Source organism: Balearica regulorum, chromosome Z (assembly GCF_011004875.1).
Source record: "Balearica regulorum gibbericeps isolate bBalReg1 chromosome Z, bBalReg1.pri, whole genome shotgun sequence".
Taxonomy (NCBI): Eukaryota; Metazoa; Chordata; class Aves; order Gruiformes; family Gruidae; genus Balearica; species Balearica regulorum.
Window position 1 is genome coordinate 86,145,216 of NC_046220.1, and position 24,446 is coordinate 86,169,661.

The window sequence follows — 24,446 nt, forward strand, 5'->3', positions numbered from 1 at the left end:
GGGGAAAGCTGGAAATCCTCCTTTGGAGATGGGCCGGTTCGCCTGAAGGGAAAATCAGGGAAGGGAGATCTGCCGTGAGATCTTTTCTTCCCGGCCTCTGAGGGCTTCGGCACCGTCCTCCCCGGGCTTTCCTGCCCTGTGCCCGTCACCTGCCTCCCCAGAAGAAAGAGAGATCTCCTCCCCCTCACTACCCGCGAGAGGGAAGGCGCTTTTCCCCAGGAGAACCCGGCTTCCCCCCCCTACGCTCCCCGCCTTCACGTCCCGTCCCCGCCCCGGGGCGAGCGCCCACATCCGTACGCCGGCCCCGGCAAGCGACGCCTCCGCCTCAGCCCAGCCTCGGCGCCGGGCTCCCGCAGAGGGAGGTGCTCCGCGCCTCGTTCGTTCCCGTATCGCCGCCGACAGCGAGGAAAGAGGCGCAGGCGGCTAAGGCGCTCCCGGAGAACAGGTCTCTACCGCCCGCGGGGGAGAGAAGGGAGGGGAGAAACGGGACGACCCTTCCCGCCTCACCGGGCCGCGGTAACGGTGGAACCGAGACCGCCGGTGGGGCGGTGGGCCAGGCCCGCGGCGGGGCGGCCCTGGGACTTCGTGTCTGGAGGGAGGGTAAAATGGAGACCGGGGGTGGGGAACCGGTTTAAAATCGCTTGGTGAAGGTGAGCACGGAGCTCGGCCAGCCGCTCCGCTCCAGCCCGCGGCCCGGGGCGGCTGGAAGCCGCCCCGGGCCGCGGGCTGGAGCGGAGCGGCAGGCGGGAATTCCCCCCGCCCCCGACATGCAGCCCCTATCGCGACTGTGGTCCCCTCATGACAGTGTGGGACGAGGTGCAGAGGGGGTCTGGAGCATATAGATTCCTGGCATATCCTGCGTTTTGAGCTGGCAGGTTTGTGAATGTCAAAAACCTGGGTGGTAGAAAGGGAAGGGCAGTATGAAGCATCTAGTGAATGATGCATGGAAATGAATGATGGGTATAAAGCATGAAGCGAACTCGTAACAAGGCGTATCTTATTCTAGAATATCCAAATATAGTTGCCCCAAAATAGTTCTTCCATGAACAGACACGTTTTTACGGCGTTGTGTCTGCTGTCGCTTCTTAATTTGAGGAGAGGAATGAGATGAGAATATGATATGAAGTCTATGAAAAGATCAGCCGAGATGCAAGCAGAACACACTTTTTAATTTAAAAAAAAAAAAATAGCCAGTTTAGAAATACCACAAACAGTATTGTTATACCAATGTACGGTTAATACTCTTTTATACCTATTACATCTCATGTGGAGAGGCATCTTTCACGCAGTTTTATGCACTTTGCAGGGATCACGGAAAACAAATTTGATCATTAAATTCACAGCCAAGCCACAACTTCTACAGAGTTTAACTGAAGCGTCTTTGCAAGTGGCTGTGGCAGGAGGAGAGAGGCAGGTATGCAGAGTAGCAGAGAAATAGTTTGCTGCTTCTGAACTCTATAATAAAAGTTCTTTTAAAGTAGGTCTATGCTGTGGGCTGTAAGCAGGAAAAAAAAAAGCCAAAGGTGAAATGAATCGCATACTTGTAGGCATATGGGGGGGAAAAAAGGCCTGAGTCTTGGAGTTATGCTAATTCACACCAGTGAGAGAGAGTGTGACTCCTCTTTCAGTTCTTTAATCAGACTTTGACTCAAAGGAAAAACAGTTTTCCCATGCTGAAAAACTCTTCTCAACAAATCTGGTAGGTTTTGGCTGCGTGTGAAGTTCTCAAGATGGGGTGTTACAAGTAAATGCGCAAGAAGGCACTGTTGGCAGTTTTGCACGCAGCGTTGTTGGAAAGCTCTGTTAAAACATGGTGCTAGGGAAGTTTGAACAGCTGCAGAGAAAAGCGACAGCTCTCATGGTGCGGTGCTTATTTTTGCCTTCAAAGAAACAGCAATATATTGCAGCCTGCTAAAATGTGTGAAGTGGGGAGTAGCAACACACTCCCTTAGAGCGTGCCTAGAAACTGCTAAGACTGACATATCACAACCTGGTCATTACTGAAATACATGCTGTCACTGTTTAAAGCTGGTGTAATAGCATCTTGAAAAATATACTGCCCTTGAGAGCATGTCACAAAATACAGTTGTACGCTGCCTACCTGTATATCTGCAAGCCCTGCCTGCTGAAAGTACGAATTTGCATTTATGAGAACTGGATAGCTTTTTTTTTTTTTCTTCTTTCTTTCCCTGGGAGAAGCTGTTCTTTTCTCACCGTTCATGCATTGCAGCCTCAATTTTCCAAGCTGATTTTCCTGTTAGCACATGGCAGGTATTTGGTCTCAGAACTGCTGCATGGGCGACTCTAAGTAGACGTTGTGCTGGTTCCCACGAAAGCCTTGGTTTTGCTCTTTCTTTCAAGAGAAACAAAATAGCCGAGAGTAATACAGCAAAGTTTTGCATTTTGTGTGTTGAAACGTGGCGTGGGGAAGCAGCCCGGATACAACAGGGCTGGCTTTGGTTTGGTTTGGGTGGCATTAGGGAAAAGTTGGAGCCTGGCAATTGATCCTTCCCCCCCCCCCGACAGCCCCAGGTGAGGTTGTTGGCCTGGGTGGAGGTACCCGTGTCCGACAGCTGAGATAAAGCGTGACCCTGTGCCTGCAGCTGAGTATTCCCTGCTGCGATATTCCCTGCGCTCTGTTCTGGTTAATGCAGCATTATGAAGTGGCCAGACAGCATGGAAATAGGCAGTTTCTGTGATCTAAACCATAGCAGGTTTATTCTCTGGGATGACTGGTAGAGAGTGGACCATGTAATCCTGACATTTCATATCAGGAAAGGAGCTTTAAGATTTATGTTTCCTTTTCAATCTTGAAGAACTGGCTAATTCTCGTAGGTTAGAGCGATAAAACTCATTGCTAATCTTGCTTGTGGCAGCTCCTAATTCACTCCTCGTTCTTGCCCTCAAAACCTTTCATTTGGTTGTCTGCCCCTAAACCCCCATGCCCTCTCCTGGCACCATTGGCGTGGGACAGGCAGGGCTGGCATTAACTGGGGTGGGGCGGGTATGGCTTTTTCTGGAGAGATAAGAGAAGAGCCAGCTAATGTGAGAACTTTGGAGGTGGTTTTTCTGGTGTCTGCCTGCCAGGTCCTCACGCGAGCAGAAGGCCACGGGCGCAGAGAGAGGAGAAGCGTACCCTGGGCAGCTTGCTGTCAGCGGCATGGTCACAGGCACGAGCATTATCCCGGGAGGAACGTCACAGGGAGCCGGGAAGACCTTTCTCGTCTCCGGTACAGCCTCAGCTGGAAGAGAGAAATAACTGTTCCCTGTGCGACTTTAAGGGGTTAAAACTTCTGGGGTAACCAATTTGTGCCTGAGCAGCACAAGAGACTTTAATTCCTAAAACCTTTCATGGAATAATCAGATTGCTTCAGTGTTCACATAAGATTGTCTGCCATAGAAAGAAGAAATGATTTACTGTTTCAAAAGCAGTGATTTAAATGTATAATAGCCATTAACTTGTTAGAACTAATGACTTTCTATCTCAAGGAACCTTCTTTACAATTTGCAGTCCTTAAACAGCCACGATAAATGGGATCAGATTATTTGACAAGCCAAACAGTTTTGATCCCTGTTGTACGTTTTTATTTAAACAGAATGGTACAGGGAGTGGAAATCTGCCTTACCGTATGGAGGGAGGTATAGCTGCTATTGTGGCTAATGATTATTGCAGCTATTGTTTAAAGGGACCCTTAAAGTGTTAGAGCTTTCCAAGCCTGTCCGAGGCAATATGGAACAAAAGGCATTCATTTTCAGTTATGCTAAAAATCTTCTTTACCTCTCTGACAGCAAAAAGGAAACTGCTTTGGGGATCGCAGAAGGGCTTTTGATGAAGTGCAATCAAATGCGTTTACCTGTACAGCATTCCATGGCATCAGGCGTGAACTGAGTGTACAAACGGCAGGGCCGGTCTCTGGCCCTTTAGGGTTGGAGAGGACCTTGTAAAGCTGCACTTCAGCTGCGGAAAAGCCTCCCTGTTTCTAGGTAAGCCCCTGCACAGGCCTGGGATACAGCGAAGTGAGTCTGCCACCCTAATGGAGGTTTGGTGTTAAAAGAACGGAAAACCTAGCCCAAAGATTTTGAGAAAAGCAGCGATGTGTAGAAATACGGACCCGTCAAAGATGCAGCCAGCTACTAGCTTAAACTAATGGCAGCTTTGCTTTTTATCCACTAAAACGATGTACTCCTTTGTCAGGTGTGACTGAGATCTCCCCGGCTGCGGTTTAAGCCCAGCAGAGAGCGGCTCCCTTCCCCTTGGTGACTGTCCTGCTCTGGAGGAGGCTGGTAGCGACTGGGAGGGTGACATTTCTAAGTCAAATCGGCAGCGTCTGTAGCAGGTATCCGTAACAGGGCAGTCTGACCAGGCGATCCCTTTCGGACAGCGTTGTGCGCTCAGTTTAGTCCCTGCTAGCCTCAGGTGGGAAGGTACAGGCCACTTGCACAGTGATGCAAGTGAATGAAGTCCATGAAGTTGTTTTGTTGTGGGGTTTTTTGTTTTTTAGGAAGAGGATAGCTGAAGGACTGTCAGCTTTACAGGAATGGTGGCCGTGGTGTTTCAGAGCTATAGTGGGTGCTGTGCTCACTGCTGTCTGTCCATTCCCAAACAGATGCGGCTGGGTTTCCTTCTTTTTTTCCCCTTACTATACATACAGCCCATTATCTATAGGCAGCACAAAATAGAAATTCTCCTAGTCTTAATCTTGATTCAAACTTTCCATTAAACACTTCACTATGAAGACACTCTAAAATACAGGTTTGGGTTGATTTGGGGATCAGTTAGAGGGCTAATGAGGGCCCCTGGCTGATCACGCTCAGCCCCGTGTTCCCCTACTGCTTTCAAAAATAGTTTTGGAAGGAAATTAGAAAGGATCCACGGTAACAAAATTGAGCTGTATCGGCCAGCCTTTGACTAACAGTGAACCAGCATAACTGGTTAGCGGAGCGATGCTGTTTCGTACCATCAGAGGACAGCCCCAGCTATCGGGACAGGCTTCCTAAGCTGCGGAGTTGATTTTCCTTCCCCCCCCACTCCCTTGCTCTTTAGTCTGTTGATAACTGTTCATTGCACATATTGATTCATGTATGCGGGAAGAAGGGTAGTGTTATAAAAAACATGAGGAGCTGGCAAACGTTCAGGTCTTTGAGATGTAATCATCTAGTTTGGAGTCTTCATCAGCATATCAGGGTTCCTAAATTTAAATAGAGATCTGGAGAAAAACAGTGCTTGGTGGCAAAGGCTGGGCTTTGTCAAAGGAGCTTTACAAAAGGTTTATGATGAGTTTTGGATTCAAGACATGAATTTGATAAGGTCAGGGAGAGATGAAGTATGGATAATGATACCATGCTTCTGCAGTTAAAAGGGAAGTCTAGCCTACTTCATGTCTTTCAGATAACTATATTAGCTCATAAATTTTCATAACATTTTTTTTTTTTTCCCCTGACACACAGACAGTTAAGTAACATAATGAATGGTAGCCTTCACTTGCCTTCAAAAGAGCAGGAGAAGACTTGGAGGGTTTGAACAGCAAGTCGGCAGGGAGCTACTCGGCATCCCTCCGGGAACCTGCGGCGTGTTGGGCTGCGTCGGTGGGCTGGGATGTGACCCTGCACTTGTGACAGCAGTCCCCGTACCCCCCCTTCTCTCCTCTCTAACCCGGGGGACTTCTCTGTGTACGTCCAATCTCTGTACAGCTTTTGGACTCCCTCAAAGGGAGTTGCATGTTTTATATATATATGTTTTATGAGATTTTTTTTTCGATGAGCCACTGAAACTGCCTCATACAGACTTTCTTCCTTCTTAAATACATTCCTGTAAATGCTATTAATGACTGTGCTTGTTTTCCTTTTTGAAGTGTGAGTGAAAGGTTAGAGTATTTGCCATCAGGGTTATTTTACAGCAGCAGGATTCTGCTGCCTTTTGCAAAATCCATTTCTGGCTTGTGTATTTTGCAGGTATATTGCAAATTATCAGTATTTTCTGATCAGTAGCACAGTTATATTTGTGTAGTCAATCAAGTGTGATAGACTGGATTATGTGCTAAATACAGACCTACTGTGGCATGGTCAACCCAGAACTAATTCCTACACTTACCAAGCAGGTTTTTGAAATGGTGAGATAGAGGAAAATGTGTATGGTTGCTTATGTTATAACTCACCTCCTACTATGTGTTGGCCTAAAGGAAAAAAGCACCGGGGAAGCGTTGTGATAACAGCTTCTGGTAATGCTTGGGTGCAGTCCTTGTCTTGGCCTTTTTTTTCTTTTTTTTGTATCACGTGTATTTTTCATATTCATTAGTACTGAAAATGACTGAATTAGTCATTCTTCTCCCTTGCCCACACAAATGTAAATATGTATTTGCTGCGTGCGTATGTAGCGAGAGAGTTTTTAGGCAGCGACACCACATCGGCTGGAAGGGAAGGTCTTCCTTGGTCCTTTTCTCCCAAGGAAAGTACGACTTGGGAAAGGTTGTGTGCCATGGGAGAAAAGGACCCAAAAAGGTGTTGATATGTGAACAGAAAACATGGATGGACTTGGGTAGCTGAGAGCCTGCTGCTTGGTTTATTCTGAATAATACCTGTGGGATGCGCAGCGATGCTAATGGGTTCTAGCTTAGGAAACGTCTGGTGTTTACTCATCTATTTAGAAAGCGGAGATTTTACTGTGTTTGCTTATGCGAATGCTCACTGCGGGCTTCTCGTGAGTTGAAGGGGATTTTGAAGTGGAAATCCTGATGCCTCTTTCACAGGGCACATAGAGCAGTGAGGAACGTGGTAATAAACTCACCTTCTTACCTGTGGAGTTACGTTCAGCCTGTGCTCAAATGGGTGAAAGTCCATATATTTAAAGAACTTCTAAAATGCAGTATGTTCTGTACTTACTTCTTTCCCTATTAAAAAGGATATCCTAGCTTACTAAGAGAGAGTAGCATGTGGCTATGGCTTGCCAAGAGTCTTTTACATACTGAAGCCTGAAGCTGTCTGCGCTCAAATGCTGCGAGGCATCCGTGCCAGAAAGCATCCGTCTGGTTCTCCGGGGGTTTCCACTGTAAGGAAGAAAATGAGGAAAGATCATTTCTTTCACACTCACGCCACATTTGTTATGTATTGTTGCTCACAGCTCCTATATGGAAATTATTGTGTATGCCTGATTTTGAGCAGAGAAGCCAGCCTTACTTTCATCTCAGCATAGCTCCAGTGAGTTGTTTGATTTTTATTTTTTTTGCAGGGGAAAAAATGTTTGGCTCATTGTGGGCCATTTACTTGGCAGCTGTGAGGCTCTGCTTTTTTGGCAGATGATTGCAGACAAATTATAGCGTGATGCTGGGATGACTGGACAGAGTTTTATCTTATCTTTCCTACATCCTGTCTCTTTCTCCCACTCGGAAAGGACTTGTAAGGCTGCTTTCTGATAATGCACTCTTAAATTTAATCCACTTTGCGTTGCAGACGTTCCTGTACGTGCTCTCTGGTAGGGAAGAGGTTCTAACGTGGCTGTGTTAATGAGTTTGATGTTAATAATCTGGTTGGCGTGGGGTTCTCTCTTGGATGCTCTGTTGGCAAGAGCTGGTGTCCCACAGCAAGAGAGTCACAGGTTGTGGGGGTTTGAGGGCAGCTAGACTTCCATTCTTCTCTGTACTGGTTGTGCCTGGGATAGAGTTAATACCAGTCAGAATCTTGAGGATGAAAGAAAAGGAAGTTTTCTGGTGTTCCTGCAGAAGACAGGGAGGGGAGGCTTTCTGCTCATGTTGCAGAGCTTTGCATTTCTGTTCAAAGGCCATAGCTAAAGAACTTCAAAGACCGGCCACATCCAGATCAATCTCGGGATGTCTTTCTGCTACAGCCTGTATGATTTCTTTAGGAGGATAGACGGAGCTAGAAATAATGCATTTCAAAACTCTCTTTACATAGCGACTCTGATTTCCAACAGGAACCTGCTGCCATCAGTGTTTTTCATCTGCTAGAAGTGACTCGAACAGGAAACCTAGCAGGCGGCCTGTCCTCCCACAGATCAGCTTTGCCTAGCTCTCTGCTCTTTTCTTCGTTGGAAGTCTCTGTGCAGCTCTTTGTTTATCAGAAAGTTAATGGTATGTCTGTGAAGTGCTTGGGGACGACAAGGGGTCATCTTGGTGGTACCGTGCTACACTTGGTCAATGCCCATCTGTCTCTCAGGCCCTTGCCAAAGTATTTTTAAACCATGTGGTGGTATTGGGGTCATCTCTCCACACCACATGTTGGCCATGAGTTCCTTTGTCACCTGTATCTGGGCTCTTACATTTTATTTGGGTATCAAATTTGTGTCAGCTGAGGACATTTCTAGGCACCAGAGGCTGTTAAAAAAAGGGGAAGTGGTGAAGGTCTTAATGGCGCTGGAGAAGTCAGACTCTGGCCTCACTGGAGCAGAATCGCAGAGAAGCAGCAAGTCTCCCAACGCCAGCTGTGGTGGGGAGTGTAGGGCTTGCTTGTGAAGCCATCCCTGGTCAGCTCAGGGTGTGCTAATTTGGGTAAGTGCTGGTAACTACGTTTGTGTGTTGTACCTCTGATACAGTCATCCCTGAGCTGGCCCTCAGGACAGCACTGATTTTTTTTTTTGTTATTGTTTTTACATTTAGGAGAAAAAAAACTTGGATGAATAGTAGTGGTGCTGATTTATTTTGCTGCAGAGGGAACGAATCTCTTGCTGACCAGCTGCTGGTACAATATGTGCGCTGTGATTTTTAGATCCTGCATTTTCTAGAGCTAATGCTATTTATACAAGATTTTTGTTTGTTGGACTTTTAACTAGTAGTGTGTCAGGGGAAATAAAATCTTACTTTCTGGAACTTACTTTGCTCTCATTGCGCACGTAACTTTTCCTTGATGGTACTCCCATTAACTACTTCTGTGATTGTTGAACTCCTTTCTCCCTATTAATGAGAAAATGTCTTATCATAAAATCTAGTAGATAGTCTATTCAATTAGGGAAGTCTTTTAAAATTTAAAAATCTGCAAAGTTTGAAATGTAGAAGTTTTAAAAATTTTCAATCTTTTCCAATTCTGACAGGGTAAAAGTATGACTAGTAGGCCGTGGTTTTAGTTAGGTTCATCAGAATTTTAGCCTGCTTAATTTGTTTTTACTTACATATAAATATCTTGAGATGAAAAAGAGTTTCTGAATTGAAACCATTTTTCTGCAGATTTTGTTCCCAACAATTGCTTTTTTCCAAAAGCAATTTAGATCTCAATTAATTGCCTTTCTCCTAGTTTTTAAGGAACACGCTACAAATGGAAGAAGAAAACCAGACATACAACTTTGTTCCTCCACATCCCTTTCCGTGCGCTGGGGTGGGTCTTCTGGAGCAGAGTTCAGTTTGTCTTCGGAGAGAGCTGCCGACTCGTGCCGAGGCTGCTCCTTTGCACGGAGGGGTTATTGATGGATGTGCAAAGGGCTGGAAGCCCTCCTGCTTCCACAGCCCCTACTCAGTCCCACCTTTGGAGGTGCTGCATTTGGGAGGCTCCTCTGGGTGCGGTGGGATGTGCCGCTGTGTGTTTCCCCTGTGCCTTGGGTATGGAGCCGCAGAGCAAAGGCACGGTGCCTGAGGAGTAGGTTTTTCCTCTCTCTGTAGGCTAAAACTGAATGTTTTAAGGTTTGGTTGGTTTATGTGAAGGCATATCTCTCTATCGAGAAAATGTTCTCTGGAGTATCTGCTGACAAGTGCCAGATTTTAAATGATGGCTCACACTGTAGTTAGAGAACATTAAATAGGGGTGGAACAAAATAATCAATCAACAAACAAGATGCTGCTTCTGGTCTAGATGGGAATCTTGTCTGCCCAGAAAGCAGAAAAGTGTTTTTTAAATGAAGCTCCGTCTAGTTGCACAGCCTGGAAGAACAGCATGAAAACGTTTCTCATCCTCTGGCTGTTGGCCATGTTGGCAGACGGGGTTGGGAGGGACGGTCGGGAGGCCTGTTTGGGATTTTGTAAAGCTTAATTGGTAACGTGGTAATAGAGAGATACTAGAGAGACATCGTGGGCATCAGAATTGGAGGGTGAGATTGCGTTAGTTGAGTGGAAAGGTAGTTTGGGGAGACCGTGCTGGGTCTGGCTGTTCTGACTGCAGGTGGTCTGTGGTGGAGACACCGTCACAGCAAAAGGAGTCGCCGTCACTGGTGTTACAACTTCAAGTCTATTTACGTGCTCTCAGGATGGAGAGGACTGGAAAGTTAAGGTTCCAGGCACAGGGGTGGTTTTTCAACGTCGCCACGGAAAACCATGAATTGAGTTGCTTTGTTTTAGCAATATAAGACTTTTGCGTTATGGCCCAGGGGTGTTTCTTTTCAGTAGTTCAATATATTGAGCCGTTTAAAATTAGAGTTGAATGAAATATATTGCACTTTTATTAAAATGCCTTGTTAATAATCTCTTAATAGAAAATTCTGAGGTGTTTTCAGATTTTTGCTAGGAGAAATTATCTTGAAATAAGATCTTTTTTTTTTTTTTTTTTAAGAACCCCAGACCTCCTCCACTGAAGAACCTTGCTTTGTTTCAGATCTCTTGGTGTATGGTTTTTATACTTCAGTTGTATGTACTATTTAAGTTAACGTTTGTCCGCGAAACAAAATGAAACATTCAGAATTTTCAAACCCAGTTAATTATAGACGCTTTTAAAAGCATGCTTAGATGTTTATCTAATAGTCATTATTAGCAATCAGTGGTAGTTTTAACTCTTCCATTCTAAATGAAATTAAAATCTTAATGCTATAATTGCCTGTGGAACAGGAACTTAGTTTGCTGTACTATGGCATTTTGGAAGTGGTAGAAAAGTAGTGGTAGTGTATCTGGGCTCTGACATTTCCCCCATACCCAGGTTTTTGTGAAGCACGCTCCTCCTGTCTCCATCACGTAGCTGGTCAAGGAGAGAAAGACCGATGGCTTCAGGTTAAAATCTGAAGGACTAAAACCCCTTTGTCTACCCAATCACTATTTTACTTTCCTATGCGGTACAAAGAACAAGGAGAACAAAGAGTGATGTTGCCGACTGCCTTCTCATGACAGACTTACAAAACTATTTTTTTAATCATCCTAGTCTGATGTATATTTTGCTCAACATTTACAGATCTGGTAAATTCTAAATGTTCTGCTTTGCACATTTGCATAGCAAGAGGATACTGAACTTCAGCTCCCAGAGAACGTAGATATTTGGGAGTAGTGTCTAATCCCAAGTTAATATTTTGTATTACCAGTGCAAGGCAGAGCAGTGCTGTCAGATTCAGGGCCTTTTTCTTTAGATTCATTAAAGCTTTATCATCAGAAGATGAATTTCTTGAAAGCTTGTCCCGCCTCTCTGGGTGGTTCTATATCTATCAAGGTATAAATCTCATACAATGAAACTGCTCAGTATGCAGCCAGCTTTATTATCCTTAAAGCTGTTGAAATGCAGGATAATCAAAATGGGCTTAGTTCACTATTTTAGTCAGAGCAGGTCAGTACTTGCTAATTTAAATGCTCAGAAAGGTAGGTTTTATTCTGATGGAAATTAAGGTCTTGTACCTTAAACAAGCAGTAGGTTTTATGAATGGGATATGGCCCAGGGTCTCCTGCTCTGATACCACAGTAATTAGCAAATACAATAATGGGAGCTTTAGGTTCAGGGTTATACAACACTGCCCTTGAACTTGAAATAATAAAAAGCTGCTGGGGAAGCAGTCCAGTTGGAGAAAGGGCTCTGGGTCAAGGCTTGGCGAGACTGGGAAGTAATTTTATGAAGGTGCTCTGCTCAAGCTGGGTGTTCATGGCATGGGTTCTTGCAGGAGGTTGTGCTGGCACACAGCGTGCCCTACTTTGGAGGGAGGCTGAACGTTTCTCTTGGTGGGAGCCCGAGTCACCCCAAACACAAGCGCTCGGTTGCATTGGCCAACCGGGAAAAGACCAAAGTAGAAGAAAATGCTGAAAAGCTGTCCCTCCTTTGTATCTGGCTTTGCCTCCCAAACATGTTGTGTCATTTGACTCGGCAGATTGGGAAAAGCCAGGAACTGTTGCGTGGGGCTGTGAAAGCTCCGTGGAAATCACTTCTGCGGCATGCGCTTAGCTCCTGGAGGTCCTGCCCAGGCTGTGAAGTAGCCCAGGTGAATAGGATAAAGATTTTCCTCTTTCTGCAAACTTGTGTTACTTCCTGACATGAATATTTGTTTTACAAGCGCTTAATGGGGTAGGCTTTGTTCCTCTTGTTCACTGCTACGTATAGAAAAGAGCCTATGGCCCCTGTCAAGGCGTGCAAGCTGTCTGTGGCTTTCTTGGGACATCGGCCACGCTCGGGTGGCTCCCCGGGACTGTGGGAGATGTCCCAGCAGCAGGTCAACCCAGGCACGGAGCTGAACCCGGGCGATGGCCTTGCTATCTGCTTTTCTTTCTTCTTTACTCCAATTAGTATCTGCAGCGTTGGATGAGGGGGCGGTTTTGGTTGTGTGCTCCGCAGACCAAGGCAGCTGTGGGTTCATCTGGTTATACTAGAGAGTAAACTGCATTTCAGCTCTCTCCTTTTATCAACGGTGAGCCTGGAATAATTGTTTATAGCCCTGATAATGCCATGTAATACTGGTTAGAGCTTGAGACCTGAGAATGGTCTTTGCCATGTCTGACTTTCCTTTTCACGCCTGTTTTCTGCACTCCCCTTTTCCTTCAAACTCATAATAAAATACTTTGAGCAGGAGGATTTAGCCCTAGGTTTCATACCCATGTTCTTTATAGGTCTTACTGTTATCCTCAGAACAAAAATAATCTTTTTGTGCCAAGCTCTGTTGTTCTAAGCTTCAACTGAAATTGTGAGTTTCACTGCTGCTTTGCATTAGTGTTTTTCAAAATACACAAACATAACTTTCAACCCTGAGCACAGGCAGTAGCATTTCAATGAACAAAAATAGAAATGAGGCAAAAACAAACAGAAAGGGGGTTTTGTTATCATTAAATCTTTTTTTTTTTTTCTCCTCTTTACGTAGGATCCTAAAAATTAGCACTATGACTGATGGAGACTATGATTATCTGATCAAACTCCTGGCCCTTGGAGACTCTGGGGTTGGAAAAACAACGTTCCTGTACAGATACACCGATAACAAATTTAATCCGAAATTCATCACGACAGTAGGGATAGATTTTCGGGAAAAACGAGTGGTAAGTTGTCTCGTGCAAATGATACCACCTTCTTTTTTCTTTATTCATTTCTGCTGAGAACAAATTTTATGTATATGTGTACTGCCTCTCTCACTGTGGGGTATAGCATGCGTTGATAATGCTTTTCCTTGTCTAGTTTTTGGCTTAAACAAGTCATAATTAGGAACTGGATAAAGAGGAAAAATGCCATTATCCTTATCCTGATGTTGGATTGTAAAGTGGTTTATTGCACATTGGTATAAAAGGATCTTTCCAAGAGTGGATATCCATAGTTCTAGTGAATGATGTATGTATGTTACTAGAAATAACCCTGGCCCCCAAACTCCTAATTTAAATAGGAAAGATGGAAAGAAGAAAGTTTCCACTTACTTCCAGGTCCCCCGGTAAACTAGTGAAGGCACGAGAAGCGGTTCATCTGAGTTGCTGCCAGCAGCGAGGGAGGAGGCTGAGCACAGGAGCCTGTGATCGCGAGTCCTCCTAGGTTAGGCTCGATGTACTGCTTACTACAAGGTGTGCGAGCCTGCTCGGCCACGCTTTTGTTTCGTGATGTTCAGTAGACGATGAGAGTCTTCTGTAGTGTCAGTGAGATGCTTTTTGTGGCTATGAGAGCACAGTCGCTTTGTTTTAATTTAACGTGACCGATGTAGCTGTTCATAGATCCTGACAACTGATACAGGCTAAACATAGGGGACAAGTTTCTAATAGGAATCCTTCTAGCTTGCTTGAACAGTAAAACCATAATAAATACAAGCTATTAGACCCTGGGCAGTTATTTTAGTAATTTTCTTAATAAAAATAAATGTAAATACTTGCCCCGTTCAAAGATGGAGACCTCTTTAAATTTGCTTCCTTTTAACGTAACATTTTAAGCTCCTGTTATTTCATAGAATACCATGGAAAAATGGGCATCGCTTCCCCCCCGCCCATGGGGGTTCAGGGGTCCCCTGAATAAAAGAACTGTGGATCTAGATTGTCTCTTAAATTACTCATTGTCAGTGCTATGCAAGTTCAGACTAGTTAAGCGGAGGCCAGGCCGGGTTCAGATTGCGGCGGAACCTGGCTCCTTCTCTGCACTGTGGGATTGCACTGATCTAATAAGAGTAAAATATTAAAAACACAAGTTTTATTGCAAGGAAATGTCTGAACATGCAAATTGCTGGAATACTCTTTCGGTGGCTGGTCAGACGCTCATTAACGTGTTTGGAACACAGGCGCTGGATTCTTTCCAGAAGGTTGAACTTTACTGCTAAAGGTTGCAGACAGATTTTTTCCGTAATTTTCCATTACCGTACATTTTGGGGTAAGACAGTTTATAAGTGTTGGAGAACTACATCTTACATGAAATTACCAGCCTTGAAATATCTTGAAGGTCTATCTAATAAATTGTCCTCTAAGAAACAGTTCTAAAAGGTTAAGCAGGTGGGTTTCTGTTCTGTAAAAGTCATATTAAAAAAAAAAAAACAACCAACCCTGTGAAATTCCTTGTTTATCATGCTAAATATTACAGCAACATGCTCCAGCAAACCAGTTTAATTCACAAACGTGGTGCGGTTGATCTGTTGATTCTTTTCTGGTTTTCAGATCAGGCACCTGCCACAAAGGAAAGGAAGGCACGTTGCAGTCAGAAGCTACCTGCTGAAATGATAACAGTTTAAATCGCAGAATAGTCTAGGCTGGAGTGGACCTCCAGAGGTCATCTAGTCTAACCTCCAATTAATATTAACTTGGTGGTGCCCAAGAACTAAATGCTGTATTTTCCAGCCTGGGGAGGGCAGATGAGGAAGTGTTCCGCTTCCCCGGGTAAGGTCAGTGCAGCCTTGGGATACAGACATGTCCATGAAGTCCATGTTCCTAAATGCAAGGGCAATATTTGCCTACTTTTAAAATTGTTGAGTCTGCTAAACTACCTGAGATAAAAAACCAGCTCTTACGAATTTTATCCCTCTGTCTTTTACTGCGACAGCTAAGGGACACACTGTTGCTGTTTAATAAAGACTTGAGCCCCAGCGAAAGGTTGCAGTGGTTTCTTTAAGCGGCGTGAGTTTGCAGTTGTAGTTGGTAAGGAAGTCATTAACGTCCAACAGAAGTTAATGAAGAAAAAATAGCTTTTTATAATAGTGGTTAATCCTGTCAGCCAGCTGTAAATTTTTTAAGAACAGCAGTGAAACAGAGCACAGACAGCTTGCTCAGCACGGTGCTATGCCAAGTTCTAAAGAATTGGTATCTAATTTGAAGAACTAAATAGGACTAAATTATCTTTAAAGTGCAGCTTTCGTAGACGTTTCAGGTGGCTCCTGGGTTTTTAAATACCATTATAAGCAGCCTTCTGAAATGGCTTTTAGAGGTAAGAGTCAGCTTTTTGTGAAGGACTGAACTTTCACTCCTTACTTATTGCTTGCACAAAATCTAAGAGTCTGTGACCCATGGGATGGATTTCAGTGGGAGCTGTACAGCTGTACTGATTTAACTCTCTCCTTAGGTATACAACAGCAGAGGACCAAATGGATCTCCAGGAAAAGCCTTCAAGGTACATCTCCAACTTTGGGACACAGCCGGACAGGAAAGGTAACAGAGTTCAGCTCATTAAAGCAGTTCTGAGTTTTTCACATTTCTGGGTAAACCATTAGTCCATTCAGGTGAAAAATATCAGAAATCCTTGTATTTTAGGGCAAGAAAAATATCTTCCAGCAATAAAGTGTTTCTGATGCCACTTTGATGTGGTGATCAGAGGATCTCAGAAAATAGGACTGGAAGAACTGAAGGCCATCTGCTCCATGCCTCAGCAGCACGCTGCCTCATTTCTGGCACATGTGGGTTATTGGTTCATCGGTTAGCTTTTTTACTTTGTTTTGCACTGTTATTTTGGCTTCGTAATACATTCCTGATCTCCTCTGGAAGATACTGTATAGCCTACCTAAGTGTCTTATTCATGTATTTCCCATTTTTTCTGTTAGCTTGGATGGTAAGGCATATTTTGATATAGCAGACCAGTACAGTCTGGTATATCAAAATATGCCTTACCATCCAACTTTAAGCCCTCTCCAGTTTATGTGCTGGGCTTGCTCAGACTTTTCAATGATGAGCAAGCTTTCTGTTCTGTACTGCCCCAAGCTGGTTCCAGCCTCTCTCACCATCAGCATGCAACTAGGATGGAGAATTCTACTTCAAGTCTTATCGATGCTGAACAGTATGGAAGAATTGCTTCTTATCTTACTTTTATGGCTTTGGTTGTGTTTGCTGTCTTTGCAGCAGCGTACCGTGGTTGACGTGTGTTGAGTTCATGACCGACCAGTATCCTCCCTTGCAGAAGGATTCTTTTATCTAACCAGTTGTTCCCCATCTCTGTGTGCACAATTGGTTGTTCATCCCAAAGACCTTCTAGACTCATCACTATTAAATTTGATCCTATGATATTTTTTTTTTGAAGGGAAAAGTGTGCATATTGCTTTCTTAAGCATCTGCTAGCTAGTTACGTACACTGGTTTTCGCTGTCATAATGTGCGTGAGGTTGCCCAGTATGACTGCTGATGTCAGCTGTCAACAAGGGAAGAAAATGTGACTCTCTGTAATAGTGACCGAAGAGCGGCAGACTGAAGCGTTTGCCCAGTGGGGAGGAAGGAAAGGAGCGATGAGGGAGATTTTGAGTTTCCAGAGTAAGCAGTGCAAATACCGGAGGGGTTGCTGCTGGATGAAAAGGAGAAGAAAGCTGAAATTTTCTGTCTGCATCTCTTTCCCTTAATCTCAAACACCATTTGTGTATACTTCTCTGCAAGACATTAAACATTTTGAGGCTACTTTTTTTGTTGTTGTTGGTTTTCCCTGAAAAGAAACCTTGAAAGTAGCATCAGGCATTTGACATGTTTCTGTGGAGAGCTTTTGTTTTCGTTTTCATGGATGTGTGTGGTAAAATACCAGTTACCGTTTCTGGTGCTGCTGGTTTGCGTGAGATTATATAGCGCTGTTTTGTGACGTGCTAGATCCCTGTGAAACACCAGGGTGCTACTGCGGTTTTCCAGCACTGTTTCTTCCCGTTTCTGATTCAAACAGCCTTGTGACCTTTTGGTGACAGAGCGCTCTGCGTTCCACGGTTTGTCTTTTCATCCGGCTCCGTAGCTTTGCAGGAAGCCTGCGAACCACGTCCCTTGTGACCGCACGCTTAGGCAGGTCTGCTTACAGAGCGCGCAAGGAAAGGTTACCTTTTCCTTTTAGCTGAGCTTCCCAGCAGATAGTCACATCGAACAATCAAAAGCACGTAAACAGCCACCCACTCTTCTTTTGTTTTGTTTAATACTGACTATATTGAGTAGCGCACATCCATTGACTAAGTGTATGCGGTCTCGGCAGGTGACTCCATTTCTATCACGGTGATCTGCGATACGCTGAATGCTTTAATATCTTTTTTTTTTTTTTTTTTTCTTTTAAGCAACCCTTCTTTCTCTGTCTCGCTCTCGGTTAAATCAGGCAGAGGTTGAACTAATAGATTAGTCACTGACAATGTTTATGTTCTCACATATAAGCTTCCTCTGGTAAATTACTAACACACTGATTAATAAATGTTGACTGGTGTGATGTGTTGTAGCTAAAATGAAAGTCAAGGATTATTTTATTTTGTTTTTACTTCCAAGGGAATGTATGTCTACTGAATCTTGCAGACTTCAGATTTCAAGATATTTCTTTAATAGAATTTTTGCACAAGCAATTCAGAAAAGCTTTCCTTTATCTCTTTACTCAGTTCAGACTTGCCAGAAAAGAGATCACTTTGTATTAATAGAGCTATGTTGTCTTTTTGCTTCCACCTTCAGGTTTCGAAGTCTCACCACAGCGTTTTTCAGAGATGCTATGGGCTTTTTACTAATGTTCGATCTCACCAGTCAACAGAGCTTCTTAAATGTCAGAAATTGGATGAGTAAGTAGAACCACAGAGCTTGCATTTATCGGTTGACTTGAAGCTTTCTTGTGTATTTTAGGCTTCTAGGCTTTATGCGTGTCACTGTGAGCTGGAAAATGCTCAGAGAAAGTAGTTATGTCTAGTGCAGCCATAAATGGGGTACTTGCAGCCTCTAATTTGGGGTGAAAGCTTCGTCAACTTGGAAAGCTACATGCTTTTATTTCTTTTTTTTCTTCATGACAGACTGTTTTGGGCCTATTCTTGATAATCCTTTTTGGATTTGATACAGTTTGAATAAATGTCTTGAAAACTCATGGCATTCAACACTTCCTTGGCCATCCCCTGTATTTTAGATAATATACAGGAGCTTTGAAACTGTACTTTGGATATCGCTGTTATCTTTATGGTGTGTTTTCTATTTGTAAAGTAGAATGTGATTCCTTTCTGTCTGCTTTGAGGTTTAAATTAAAACTAAGATTGGGCTTTGAGGATTTGGTTTGAAAGCACGTAGTGTTTGGTGTTGTTGGTTTCCTTTCAGACAATGGCTAGACTAAAAGTGAAACAAAGGTTAAATTCTTAGTTTGTTTTTAATTGAGGATATTTAGAGTTCTGGAAGGACAGAGGCCAGTACATTTCCAGCTGGCGGTTTTCCAGCAAACTCACTCAAGTGGGGATAAGGTGAGAATCCAGATAGCTTTGTGAAAACAGCTCCATCTTCAGAGATTTCTTCCTCTTACTAAACAATCCCTGTCATCACAATCTTCCACTGCTTACCCAGCTGGGTCTTTAATTTCTTCTTTTCAAGTCAGTCCCCTCAGGATTGAGGCAAGTATAAGTAAATGGCTTTGTACAATTACTGCCGAGGGGTGAGGCTGTGGACAGTACTTGTGCCTGGATCTTCCCATGGATAAAACTCTGTTTAAACCATTGAGTATGTCCAAGAGAAAAACATGCTTGAGGATTTTGTCCTAAACTTCTGAAGAGCTGCATTTGGAGATGGCGTGGGATGTTGTTTGTACTTCCACAATGCCTGTGTCAGTCTTGCAGAATAAAAGTTATGGCTGGTGGAGGTTCTCCTCTGCTAAAGCGCAGTGTTTAGTGCACCTCATTGCATTTAAGTCTTGTATGTTGGTAGAATAAATAACTGGAAATAATTTTATAGTACCGTTTCTACTTTCTATTTTGAAAAATTCCCCTTAGCAAGCAAAAGTACAACAAGGAAACATGTTTGGCATGACGTGGTTGGCCGGTTACTCTAGGATTTTGTCAGGTGGGGAGCAAGAAAGGTATTCTGAATTATTTTCTCAACAGTCTTGGTCTCTAAGGCGCTTCCAACGTTCTCTTAACTCCTGTTTATTTTTACTTCTAGGTCAGCTGCAAGCCAATGCATATTGTGAGAATCCAGATATAGTCTTAATTGGTAATAAAGCTGATTTATCAGACCAAAGGGAGGTAAACGAAAGGCAAGCAAAAGATCTGGCAGACAAATATGGGTAAGCAAATTATGACAGAAGCTAAATTTAGTCTATAGCTGTTGTAAGTATAGCTGATGACTGGCTAGAGATACTTGCAAGTATACTTAGAAACTCTTAAGATCTGTAGGCATTGGAGTATCATATACACCTATAGTGATATCCAACTTGTCACGCTTTCCAGATCGACCTGTTTAAATAGGAAATAGAATGAAACACAGTGTTGTAGTAGTTTGGCCAAAATATTACAAAATGAGAAATAAGGCTGAAAGGAAACATTGTTACTAGAAAACAACATTCTTGGGATGTTGGCTTGTCCCAAGAGTTCAGGACAGAGTATACCAAAGGCAGATGACCATTTGGTGTCACGAAGTGAATAACTAATAAATACTTATAATTTGCTTTTCTAAGTAGTTTGGAAGTGGAGACACCTGTGGGTTTTGGTCAGGTTCTAGATGTGCAGTGGCAGTGAATTTATTTGATTTTCCTTGATGGATAATGAAGCTGTTAATAGCCTCTTTCTTGTTCTAGTGAGCCTTCTACGTGTCTTTGCACTAAACACACCTCAGAGTGTCCTGTAACTGGATAAACTGGCTGATAGTTTATATAGTGGGCAAAAAGAATGTGATTTTTTTTTTCCTTAGTTGCCCTTACTGTAATGTTGTGGTTTAACGCCACAGGCAGCTAAAATAACCACACAGACATTCGCTCACTCACACCCTCCCCGCCTGCAAGGGATGGGGGAGAGAATTGAAAAGAAGAAGGTAAAACTTGTGGGTTCAGATAGAGACAGTTCAATAAGACAGAAAACAAAGAGAATAATCATCATTATCACAGAATCATAGAATCACAGACTGGATTGGAAGGGACCTCACAGCTCATCCAGTCCCACCCCTGCCATGGACAGGGACCCCCTCCACTAGCCCAGGTTGCCCAAAGCCCCATCCAGCCTGGCCTTGACCACTGCCAGGGAGCCAGGGGCAGCCACAGCTTCTCTGGGCACCCTGTGCCAGGGCCTCAGCACCCTCACAGGGAAGAACTTCTGCCTCCCATCCCATCTCCATCTCCCCTCCTGCAGCTTCAGGCCATTCCCCTTGGCCTGTCACTCCCTGCCCTTGTCACCAGCCCCTCTCCAGCTTTCCTGGAGCCCCTGCAGGGACTGGAAGGGGCTCTAAGGTCTCCCCGCAGCCTTCTCTTCTCCAGGCTGAACAACCCCAACTCTCTTTTTGTAAGACTTCTATGACAGTGACACTGAGGAGAAGGTGGCTCATGCCAGATTTTCTATGATGGGAGTGCTGGAGCAATTGGTATCTTCTCTTCTGAAAAAGATGGTTTGGAAGGCAATGTTCTGGATTCAAAGGGGATTTCAGAATGGAAACAGCTAAATTAAGTTGTGCTTATAAGTAGACAGGAAGGGAGGAAGATAGTACTTACAGGGAGTGCTAAGTAGCAATAGTTGTAACTATCTGTCTAAAACCAAAAAGGTTTCCGGTGTGTTCTGTGGTCCCTGAAATTTTCTGAAATGCAGACGTAGGTTTCTCCTTGTCCTGGTTTTTGGCTATCTGAAAGACTTTCAGCCAAGGTTTGTGCTGATGTTATTGCAATTTCATTGCCACTAAACCCACCACTGATAGTGGTGGATGTTACAAAGAATCAAGTCTCGGTTCCTTTAAAAGTCTCTCCAGCAAACCTTATCGTTTTTACCGTAGCATACCGTACTTCGAAACAAGTGCTGCTACTGGACAGAACGTGGAGAAGGCTGTGGACACGCTTCTGGACTTGATAATGAAGCGTATGGAGCAGTGTGTGGACAAGACGCAGGTCTCTGAGACAGCCAACGGAGGAAGCTCAGGAAAGCTAGATTCAGCAAAGCCAGAGGAGAAGAAGTGTGCCTGCTAAACGTCACCTCTAAACTGTGAGAACCAGTGAAAATATTTCATCAGAATACGGCTGACCTACCACCAAATTCAAACCGGCTCTCTTGAGCCGTGCACAGAAGCAAAGTTACATTGTTTTATTGGGATTGTGCATTTTTCTCCAAAGAACTGGTTTAAAACTAAAAGCTGTGTTTCGGTGAGGCTCTCGTGCTGAAATGATTCTTCCTGATACGGTGCCATCTTCATGGAAAACTCTCCCACCTCTTCTTCCCCTCTCCTTTTCCCCCAGCCCTCATCTTTATTTTTCATGTGATCAGGATACTGAATAGAGGAGAGTAGCTTTTTTTTTTTTTTTTTTAAAAAAGGAGGGAAAGAACCTATTGTCTGCATACACTGGATATTGAAATTAAAATGGAGGTGGGTGGTTTTCTAGGTCTGTGCCATTTTTCCACAGAATCCTGTTTCTTTATAATTCTTAATCTGCATCAGGGACGGTGTGTTTTTTAAGGCAGACATACAAAAGATTTTACGTGGCCTATTAAGAGAAACTTGATCGCTTGCACAGAGTAAGCAATGCTGTGAATCTGTCCTGACGGAATCACTGAGACGGCTGGTTGGGGTGTGTGTGGGGGGGGTGTGTGTGAGTGTGCGTGTTGGGTTTGGGGGGGGGAGGAAGTAGGGCGTTTAATTTGGAAAAAAAATCATAATCAGGGAATTGTGCAGCATTGCTTGTGTTGCCAATAATCCAAGCAGGGATTGGAGCATTGTGGAAAAAAAACTATGGAGAGGGATTCTGATGCTGCAGGGACAGTTTATAAAGAAGAGAGTATAATGTATGGGAACAGAGATAAACTATATTTTATGGAACAACTTCTTACCATTAGCAAAAAATACTCTCCCCTCCTCAACTTAAGATAACTATCCTATTTCTTTTTCTCTGAGTAACTGCAATTCGCAAGTAGGACATAGGAAAGGACTTGTGGCTGTTTGCGCTGCCTAGAAGGGAGCTGTAAACTCCGCTGTGCTGAGAGATCCTCCAAGTTATCGCTACGGCTTTGTACGCTTAGGTTTACAACAGAGGACGGCTTTCTCGTACTTTTAAGTTCCCTGAGAGAGGGCAACGTGGAAAAAATGTGACGTGGTACTTGGAGCGATGGGAGTGCAGGATACGTGACTGATAAGGCAGAAGTGTGTTGCGGAAGTTCGCAGGTATCGCAGCGCAGAGGGTGGAGGTTGCTCTGTGTGCGCGCTGCAGCAGAAGGACGCAATGCAAAAGATTTCTCCTGCGGGTGAAAGCGAATTCTAGTAAAATAGCAAATTGCTTATCACAAAGATCAATACAGGAAAAAAAAATAAAGAAAAATACTATATTTATAAGTATAGATCATTTTCTAAACCAATTTGCAGCATATTTATTAGTCTACCCTGTCCTTTTTTGTAGAACAACTGTTCTTATACAGGTGGTAGTTAAAGGTCTATTTGTGTTTATTGCGCTTTAAGCTACTTTAAAATCACTTGGGAGGGCACAGATTCGGGGGGAAACACGGATCTCTTTACAAGTCAAGCTTAATTAGTTGGGTTGGCAGGGTTGCAGAATTTCATTTATTTAAATGTTTTCAGCTTTGATTGATTCAAAATTGCAAACTTTGAGAATAGCAAGCTCATAAAGTGTTTCAGTGTGTCCCAGAAATGGAGAATTTACCAGACTCACTGCTGAAAAAATAACAGGTTTTTCTCCCCAGCTCCTAAAACGATGTTTACTTGATGATTTGGCACGTTAACGGGGCAGATGGTACATCCGTAGGAGCAGACCCATTGGGTGAGTAACCAAATAGCTGCGATTACCATGCCAGAAATCTAACTTGCAGGCTGTAAAGATTATAGAAGTGATAGACCATACCTAAAGGCTATATATAGTGTATACTATACAACCAGGTATAACGTAGGTCCTTATATAGGCTATAAACAGCCCTAACACCTCAAGGGGTGGAAAAGCTGTTGCAGTGGTCAAGAGGTGATTTCCCAGGCAGAAGGTGTAAGTAGACTGATAGCAAGCAGGCTGATACTCAGGTGGGTTCCTCAGTTACCTGAGGTACGTAGACTGGAAGTTCAGGGTTTTCTTTGAAGTTGTATTGCTTTTTAATATATAACATAAAGTGTACACATAATTTTTTTTTTAAAAAAAAGTAATATGTCTTGAATTCCTGAAAATGATGATCTGAGGAGCTCCCTGTCTCACTTTCAAAAAAAAATCTTTCATGTTGTGGCATCGGATTTTTGTCCGTCGAACAGGAGTGAAAGAAGTTGCTAAGAATGGTAATACTGACAGTCAACCGGAGCGTATTTCGCAGAGCAGCTTTTCTAAAAGCTGTTACAAAGCCAAAAGCAACTTCGGTAGCAGACAGATGATTTGTACAAAGGTGTGCAAAATCCCAAACCTGGCACTGTTTCAAAGCACCTCGATGAAGCTTAGTTGCTTCCGTTTGTCTCTCTGCCTGCTGAAACTAGCACTCTTAGAATAATAATAATGAAAAAAACTGAAAGAAAAAATACAGCAGTGATACCCAGAACAGTTTGGTGTAGAGAAAGGATTCTCCTAACCTAGCCACTGAGCTTCAGTGTGACTGAATTCTGTCAGAGCTGGTGGTCCGTTACCAGGAAGCTCCGTTCCGTAAGGACACGGTCTCTGAAACTCTCCAGCTCCGATGGAGCGAGCGCATGGCCAGCCGTCACAGCCCGGTGGGTCTGGTTAGGAATGAAAGGGAAATGCCTGTAGTAAAATTTCCATTGCTTGGTTTGTATTTATGTACTTGCTAATACAAGAAACTGATGATTATTCTGCCTTTTTAAAAAAATAAAAATCTGTGAATGCATGTGAAACTTTATCCCAAAAGGATTTTGCCATCAAAACTTTGTTTGGAGGAAAGGAAGTTTAAACGTGTTTCCTCTCCTCGCAGGTGGGATAGTAGCTCTCAGTTATTAAATTAAGAGGAATATGATAAGTGATTCTAAATGACCACTGACAGCCTTGTTGTTTATCAGGTTAACTCTTTGCAAAAAAACT

General features: G+C 43.6%; 1 protein-coding gene across 3 annotated transcripts; it reads left to right on the forward strand.

Moving 5' to 3' along the window:
• The first annotated feature begins 283 nt into the window (after nt 1–283).
• Nucleotides 284–23,553, forward strand: RAB27B (RAB27B, member RAS oncogene family). 3 transcript variants are annotated; one of them, XM_075740223.1, is made up of 7 exons: nt 284–445; nt 3,790–3,984; nt 12,974–13,145; nt 15,625–15,710; nt 17,948–18,051; nt 19,403–19,526; nt 21,215–23,553. In XM_075740223.1, exons 3-7 carry the CDS (start codon nt 12,993–12,995, stop codon nt 21,402–21,404), a joined length of 657 nt encoding a protein of 218 aa, XP_075596338.1. In that variant the 5' UTR covers nt 284–445; nt 3,790–3,984; nt 12,974–12,992; the 3' UTR covers nt 21,405–23,553. The 3 variants fall into 3 exon arrangements, with proteins under 3 accessions (XP_075596338.1, XP_075596337.1, XP_075596339.1); XM_075740222.1 differs by lacking the exon at nt 3,790–3,984 and having other exon boundaries at nt 286–445; XM_075740224.1 differs by lacking the exons at nt 284–445; nt 3,790–3,984 and adding an exon at nt 7,937–8,084.
• Nucleotides 23,554–24,446: the final 893 nt, after the last annotated feature.